General features: G+C 39.7%; 1 protein-coding gene across 1 annotated transcript; it reads right to left on the bottom strand.

Moving 5' to 3' along the window:
- Positions 1–6211: 6211 nt before the first annotated feature.
- Positions 6212–8255, bottom strand: LOC125381943 (multiple epidermal growth factor-like domains protein 10). The gene is made up of 3 exons (XM_048399316.1): positions 8000–8255; positions 7162–7671; positions 6212–7125 (listed from the first exon to the last, which is right to left on the bottom strand). Exons 1-3 carry the CDS (start codon positions 8253–8255, stop codon positions 6212–6214), a joined length of 1680 nt encoding a protein of 559 aa, XP_048255273.1.
- Between the last annotated feature and the right edge of the window lie 499 nt (positions 8256–8754).

Below are 8754 nucleotides of genomic sequence, written 5' to 3'. Positions count from 1 at the left end.
ATATTTGAGACAAGTTGAAGTAATACCATGTGGATCCCCAAACCTCAAAGAATTTGCTTGACTTTTGACAATCTCAGAAAAGAACCAGGTTAAATTCTGTCAAAACATTTAACTTTTCAACTTTGTACACCACTATCTCACAATCTTAAGGAAAAACATCATTCCTTGGTCAATGCGGATTTTGTTACAAAACCTGCTGACCACAAATCTATATGAAGAGGTTCAGGTCAATTTGTCAAAAATGAAAGCAACTGCCATCTGAAGTTTACCGAGATAACAATATGTAAAATGCTGGACTTCCTCATTGATAACATCTATGTAAAATATGAGGGTAACGCATTTAGTCCCTTCATTAGTGTCTTTATGCATATGAATCGGACAAGGTAATTTGGCCAAGACGTTTAACGTTAGCTCCAGGTATATCGATGATCTGATATCGTTCAATAACAATCAAATCGCCAATTCTCTTCCACTGATTTACCCACCTGAAGAAGAAATAAAGGAGACCAGTGAGACCACCTCATCTGTTTCATATTTAGATATATGCATAAAGTTTCAGAGTGACAAAACACTCTCCACAAGACTATATGACAGGAGAGATGACTTCAACTTTCCAACAGCCAACTTTCCCTTCATGTCGAGCAATACTCCTGCAGCTCCAGCCTTTGGTGTCTACATTCACTTTTGAGGCACAATCGAACATGATCTCTCTGGCAAGATATCAAAAGCCTCATATGATTCTTGCGCAGACGCTGTTTGATCAAGGTTACAACATTCAAGGACACAGAAAAGCTTTTAAACGTTTTCTGGCAGACATGTGGAGGACATTTCCAAATTTCACGCATCACTGACAGAAATGATGTCCGATGCAATTCCCTATTTTGATTTAGACCATATGTCTGGGTGTTTTTTCAGGTGAACAATGGCCTTGCATTTACATGTGTTTGTGACGGGGATCACCAGTGGGGAACAATACGCTCACCTTTTCGCGAACACATGGTATGATCACTGTCTGAGAGTGATTTATTAACACAAGCACTTGATATATCGGAATCGTACAATAGAGATTTCTTATGAAAATGGGGTTTTGTCGCTTTTATTGTTATAAGATCAAATTAACAGTTGTCATCAGTGAATATGTATTGAATAACGGCTTACGTGTATATCACTGGAATCGGTCGATTTTTGTAACTGTTGTCAGCAACGACTGAGACGGGAGAAGTCATAATGTGCATGTCAGTTGTATGAGTAATCTACTGGCTGACTATACAGCAACCACTCGTGTGCCTCTGTTTCTGTTCCGTGCATGATAAGATGTTGGACACATATAGAATTGTTTTAAAAGCCATTCTATTCACTCAAATCATCATCATCATTTATTGTATTCAGGCTATAGGCCCATATACATACAATAATATTATATATATATACAATTTTGTACAAGTATAAACATGCAGACTTATATCCACAGAGATGTGCACGTGTACAATTTTGTGAAAAATAAATCGCATCACAACACAAGAGGAGATTAAAGCATTTGATTAATAAAGGCAAATAACCTCAAGAATAATTAAACATCATTTGTAAAAAGACGGTTGCGAAGTCGTAAACCATAATTAATGTATAGGACAGTATTATTTTGTTGCTCGTTAGATATTTCATCAAACGAAGGAGCTTGATAAGTGTATTGATGTTTTTGGGTAAACCCTCGAAATATTTTGTTCTGAGCGATTCATAACATGGACAGATAAGTATAAAATGGTATTCGTTTTCAATAAATGTGGGACAAAAAGGACAAAAACGCATATTTTTTTTAACTGAGGAAAAACTACCCGTATTACATACTAAATTGTTCAAACCTAATCTAAAATGGATGTGTGATAAACAATGAATGATGACGTGTCTACGTTACGCATGACAGGTATTTACTGTGTGACATCCAGCCAATAAAACGTGCCCGATTTTGACGACGGACATGTATGTAAACAATCACAGTATCATGGCTGAATTGGATAATAATTAAATAACGTGAAGATTACAAAATATACGGCTTTTCTGTTGGACGAGAGGTCCGGCAAATTCATAAGTATATGAACGACAAAATTTGACGTTCATACTTTTTTCACGAGGCTTTTTTCACATTCCTGGGGAAACCACAGGAAGGTTACGAATATCATTGCTGCGACCCATCCTAGTGAACAAAACGAAGAAATATACATCCAAACTATCGTAGTATCGACTCTTTCCGTGTCTAGACTAACAGTGACAACAATCTATGAATACAGCTTTCTATTTGACACATCTCTACAATTACGGCCAACTGATCAATGATGACGAACACTTGTGATTGCCACAGGTTCATTAACAACTGGGGCGGTCTGGTAGCCTAGTGGTTAAAGCGTTCGCTCGTCACGCCGAAGACCTGGGTTCGAGTCCCTACATGGGTACAATGTCTGAAGCCCATTTCTGGTGTCCCCCGCCGTGATATTGCTGGAATATTGCTAAAAGCAGCGTAAAACCTCACTCATTCACTCACTCATTAACAACTTTGGAAACTCTCCCGTCATGTTTATCGTATTGATATCCTTTGTACTTTATGTAAATGTATTACGACGCGCTGTCATTGTGACTGATTTACTAACATACCTTTCTCATCCAATGATGAAAATATGAAAACTATACAAGATGTCACTGAAAAACAATGTGAACATACATACGCTCATATCACCTCTTCTCTTGTGGAACTACTTCATTCCACAATACAGCTGGTCGTTGTATGGCTGTCAGTGTAAAGATGAAGCCACACGTACTAATTTAATTAAAATTGTGTACAAATCTACATCATTCGATATCCATCATTCATTTTGATAAGTCAATTCTTAAGTAACTTACCGCAAGCATACTACATAGATATTGCTTATAGCATGTGTAAGTAAGACTCAGTCACTCACGCATTACATAAGGTCTCGTGGTTTGGTAATATGTTATAGCATAGGTTTTATGCTGAAACTGGTGTCAGATTGTCAAATCATTTACACCAAACAAATATATTGTTCATTATCGTGCATGAATGAAGAGTGAAATGGACAGATATACTATATTGCAAGTTACATAAGGTAACATTTCATGCGAACAAATTCCTCCCGATGAGATGGTTCTCACATGGGTCAGACAGTTTGTAATGATATATGTCTTAATTAAGATATGATTTCCTTTTTGTCTTAATGCGGTGTTATAATACATAATATTGTGTCTTAGCACATGCACATTGATTTATCTACTACTGGTCACAATATGAGGAAATATTCCCTCCAATTTCCCATCACATCAATAACGAGACTGTACGTCCAACAATGTTCATACATTTTGTTTCTTAATCCTCTCCTTATTAGTCTATCAAATATGTTGTGCAGCTGACAGGAGAAAGGGGAATGAGTGAGTAAGTGAGTATAGCTTAATGTCAGCAGTGTCAGCTATTGACGTCTACCCAGAATTAGAAATGGTATATGTTAACAATGAACGTTTAAGACACATTAACGAACAAACAATAGGCTTCGAATGATAATTCGTGAATGTGTTTCTTATTCATGGATGCTAAGAGTGAAAAGTAGTCTACAAATGATGTTGTTTAACACTGATTGTATCATTAACGTAAACATCGTCCCAATGGCGGTCAGGTAACCTAGTGGTTAAAACGTTCGCTCGTCACGCCGACGACCAGGGTTCGATTCCCGACATGGGTACAATGTGTGAAGCCCATTTCCGGTGTCCCCCGCCGTGATATTGCTGGAATATTGCTAAAAGCGGCGTAAAATTAAACTCACTCACTCACTCACTCACTCGTCCCAAAGAGGCGCGAGCTGGAAGTCTAGGAGATATCGTAAATACGTTTATAGTGAATAATTGTATTTGTTTGGTGAAAGGCTCTGAAACTATCGCTACTTCCACAATAGAAGGAAAGTTAATTTCCTGACTCATAGGGAGGACGTTGCTTGTAAAGAAGAATCTGTGATAATATATGCTCACCGTAAACTTCAAAATCTATTACAATCAAGATGAATTCTTGGTACAGCTTTCTTTAATGTAACGCTTTTTTTTATTTCAAATGCCTTTGTGAAATTTAGATATGTTTAGGAATACAACATACTCTCCCATGTTGAATGTTTTCATGTTAAATATCAGCAGGTTGCATGTCACTGTCGAGTATCTTGTGTCGATCCGAATCTAACACTAGAGACAACCCTAAATTTACATGACATATGATTAAGCTTGCATGTAAGTGAAGGCTGGTTGGTCTCAGGCGAAAATTTGACTTTTATTTATTTAAAATATGGTTTCGATATCATAACATTTATCTAGGTAAAATATTTGCCATGAGTATATGTGCATCCAGGAAGTAAGATCCTTACAACGAGGTTAATGATTAAGAACCGAGGCTTAATGTGACTATGAAAGTGAGTATTTGACAAAGAATAAAAAGTGTTTCATCGTTAAACTTTATTGATACTCATCAGTAAAAACAAACAATGGAACTATAATATTTGAATTGTGAGCATTTGGAGGATTATTTACATGAAAATCAAAACATAACCTATTGCAACATAATGACAACCATAATATTCATGACATGGAATAACTTTACATTTTAGAATATTTCCTGAAAACTAAACACGTGTTTGATAAAAAATGATTTGGGGAAAGTAACCACTTTTGGCCACAGCAATATTTCAACGACCAGTGATTGAACTTCTGAACGATGACACACAATCGACCAGATTCATCACGTCGCGAATGATCCCATTTTTTGGCGCTGATAAGCACGAGGTACCGGAACCGGAACATAAACAAATGAAAGTAGATATGAATATCAACGTTAAAGAGAATAAGCAGTGGTTAGTCTGAGAGTAAGAATCCACATTGAAGATATTTTAATGTTCAAAATGGTTTCTTGATTCAAACTTTGATAGCGTGAATACTTCACTTCTTTTTGTCAAATTTCCGCTTTAACTAAACAATATTCAAATATTTAGTGTTATGATATCCTTTGTAATATCATTTACAATTAAGGTGAACTTTTATCCTCAACTTTGTTTGTGGCAAGATATTTCACAAATACATGTGACAGATCACAATGTTCTTCAATAAATATAATTGAAGGAGTCTTTCTGGTCAATCGCTCGATTTGTTCGGACATAACCATATCAGCGTCACCTACTTCCTGACGACTCTGATACTGTGACTCATTGTCACTCCCAGCTGATGTTCCTCCCAACAACAGCAAGGACGAGGCTCTAACAACACCACCACCCACATCAGCATCCGGAGCTGTCAGTTCGGGTTCACTCACTGCTCTTGTCTCTGACAAAGAAGACGATTTTCTTTGACATTGCTGGCCATCTGTCAAAAGGTTCCTTGTTGCAAGTCTTCTGTGGGGGATATTTGTGAGAGGTAATGCAGGTTGAACTGCATGTTCAGGTTGCGGGGGACTTGTCTGACCAGACTCGTAATGATCACCTATTTCCCAGTACCTGTGTGCCAGGCTGTCACTGTACTCGCTGTGGGTGGTGCCGTTTGTGCCGCTAGCGTGGGTTCTGTTCCTGAAATAAAATGAAATGATGTTTTAGTTTTAGACGATAATATACGAAAAACGGTACTGTACCATAAATTGTTGCAGTACCGTTTAAGAAGCATGACAATATAAGGTGGCATGATGTGTTTTGTTCAAATACGTCAAAGATTTGTGAGAATACGTTCGATGTAGTTGGGTATACTTGTGTCGAATAAATACGTTTCTTACTGAGTACTTCCTCGAATCGCGAAATGCATGTTACATAATTCCTAGGGACAATTTCTAAAAGTCAGATTTCACCTTGACCATGTGTTCACACAGTAATAGTGTACCGACCGCAACTTGTTTTCAAGTAACACTAACCCCTTCTGCGTGTGTCTCCAAAACGCAATTATCATTGCAAGCACAATGACGACAGCAACTGTTCCAGTAGTGATGGCCACGGTGTGGTCAGTTTGACCTGACAAAAAAGCATGATTATTTCGGTGAAAAGTAATAATAAATTATTGTTACCGTAAGAGTCCCATACGAGAGAAAATGGCACCAGTGTCATAACCAGCTTACTTTCCCCTACATATGTTATTGCATTTATTTATTTGTCAAAAGTTAGGTCTTTCTGTATAAGATTTAAGTTCAAGGATACTAACGTTTACGACAAGGTGTTCTGTAACAAGTGTTCTCTGAACACGGAGAACATATTTCATCGCAGTATGTCCTGCTGAATCCCTCGGCACACTTCATACACAGACCAGTCTTCTTGTGACATCCTTCACAGCTGACAGGGCATTGGATCGAACAGTCGCGTCCATAGTAACCACTGTTTGGGCATGCGCCAATACATATGTCCCCATAGCGCTCACACTGTGTACAGTTAGAAGGGCATGTGTCATCGCACAACTCTCCTCTCAATCCTAGTCTACAACTTATACATTTTCCAGTGTCTTTATCACATGTATCACATTTATCAAAACAGGGGATGTTACAAGCCTGTCCAAAGTAGTTCTTGTTGATACATGGTGTATTACATGTCTTACTGAAAAAGTGAAACTCGACGCAGTTTGCAGGACATATCATTTTACATGTTGGACTATGGCAGTCTTCTCCTTTACAAGGTGTGCACTGATCACCGCATCCAGCCCGGCAGTGCTGTTCAGCACACTGTGCACACAATCCTGTCTCCTTGACGCATCCACGACATTGTACCGGGCACTGAAGAGTACAATCAGTTCCGTGGTAGTTCCATCTGTGACATTGTCCTATACAGTTCACACCGTGCTGCTGGCATTCTGTACATTGTGATGGACATGAATCATTACAGTACTTCCCTCTGTAACCTGGCTCACAGCTGTCACAGTACTTCCCTCTGTAACCTGGCTCACAGCTGCCACACTCCCCCGTGTCCTTATCACATCCATCTCTACAGTTGGAGGAACAGGTAACATCGCACTTGTCCCCTGTGTAACCTGGCTCACAGCTGTCACACTCCCCCGTGTCCTTATCACATCCATCTCTACAGTTGGAGGAACAGGTAACATCGCACTTGTCCCCTGTGTAACCTGGCTCACAGCTGTCACAGTACTTCCCTCTGTAACCTGGCTCACAGCTGCCACACTCCCCCGTGTCTTTATCACATCCATCTCTACAGTTGGGGGGACAGGTAACATCACACTTGTCCCCCATGTAACCTGGCTCACAGCTGCCACACTCCCCCGTGATCCTATTACATACATCTGTACAGCTGGAGGAACAAGATGTTCTACAGTGTGGACCGTAATACCGAGGATTCTTACACGGTCCTGTACAACCTCCACCATAACGTTCACACTGTGTACAGGCTGTAGGACAGTTCACGTCACAGTTATCTCCCTTCTTGCCGGCCACACATCCCTCTGTACACACTGCACGGCTGTTGTCCATCTGACAGCGAGAGTGGAAACAGGTGTCTGGACAGTCATGTTCACACTGGTAACCATAGAACCTGGAGTCCAGACACCGACACTTTCCAGATGACGTCACACTGACACAGCGAGGTAGACACACGCCATCAACACAGGTCACAGTGTTACCGTCACAGTTTGTACAATGTGTGCCTGTAGGGGAAACTGTCGATTGAGAAAGGCACAAAATATAGCACTGTAATCAATTAACAAATTATTAATATTTTAGAGAGGAATGGAAGACTTAAAGAGACTTACTGTATTATCTCGCCAAGAACATTGTTTTAATTAGTATCATATGTTAGAAGACAACATAAATAAGTTTTATCGGTTAATATCATGAATATCCTTTCAGTATATGTTGTACACAGTTGCACTAACCTGCGGTGGAAATCTTTCGTCTGAGTATGGAAAAGATATATGGATGAACAACTACTTTATTACAATTGGGAGCGACGTTTCGGTGTAGGTTCTAACACCGTTATCAAGTGACCTTTGGCCAGGACTGCAATGTGTTGCTGGTTGTGGTTCTTGCTGCTTAAGTTGATGACCGTCTTGCCGTCTTGATGACCGTCAATGGCAGATGTGTTTGTAGGTTGATGGTTGTGGGTGTGTTTCTTGAGGTTGTTGAACTTGGTTATGCGAGTCTTTTTTGTGGCACTTGCTTTTGGTCGGGATCTTTCTGAGGGTGGAGTAGGTGTTTTCTGTAAGAACTGATTGGAGGTAGTTGTGGAGCTTTGTGATGCCATTTAGGGTGTAGGACTTGGTGTTGCGGTGGTGGCGTATCCGTTCTATGACGAGGTGATGCTTGATAACGGTGTTAGAACCTACACTGAAACGTCGCTGCTAATTGTAATAAAGAAGTTGTTCATCCATATATCTTATCCTTACTTAGTACTCCAACTTCTAAAAGCCTCTTGAAGAAGTCTTTCATCTGTATTCTCAATTGTCGACAATGTCGATGTAAATAGATGATACTATTAATTGTTTTGATGACGTGACCCAAGCTGCATTATATGACAGAAATTGGTGATTGATTCGTTTTGGAACCTTATAATATTTCAGATGCAATAGTCTGTACCTGATGTTATTGTAGCAGAGCGTGGAGTCATCCTACAGATGTCACCCTTACCTTGTCAGCTTGCTGACGGGGTTAACCTCTTTGGTCATGTGGACAAGGCGTCCGACCTCGGATCAGAAGGTCCGTGGTTCGAATCCCATCGCGGGACTCGGAAATTTTATGGCCGC

This window comes from Haliotis rufescens, unplaced genomic scaffold (genome assembly GCF_023055435.1).
Source record: "Haliotis rufescens isolate VD_foot unplaced genomic scaffold, xgHalRufe1.0.p SCAF_2, whole genome shotgun sequence".
NCBI classification, from domain to species: domain Eukaryota; kingdom Metazoa; phylum Mollusca; class Gastropoda; order Lepetellida; family Haliotidae; genus Haliotis; species Haliotis rufescens.
The sequence above is the reverse complement of the archived record's forward strand: the minus strand, read 5'-3'. Positions and strand labels throughout refer to the sequence as shown.

Coding starts and splice junctions, on each gene's coding strand:
- LOC125381943 (XM_048399316.1), bottom strand. CDS start 8,255: ATGGCATCACAAAGCTCCACAACTACCTCCAATCAGTTCTTACAGAAA. Junction 7,672..7,999: donor CATTGCAGTCCTGGCCAAAG/GTCACTTGATAA, acceptor CTCAATCGACAG/TTTCCCCTACAGGCACACAT. Junction 7,126..7,161: donor GTGTGGCAGCTGTGAGCCAG/GTTACAGAGGGA, acceptor GCTGTGAGCCAG/GTTACACAGGGGACAAGTGC.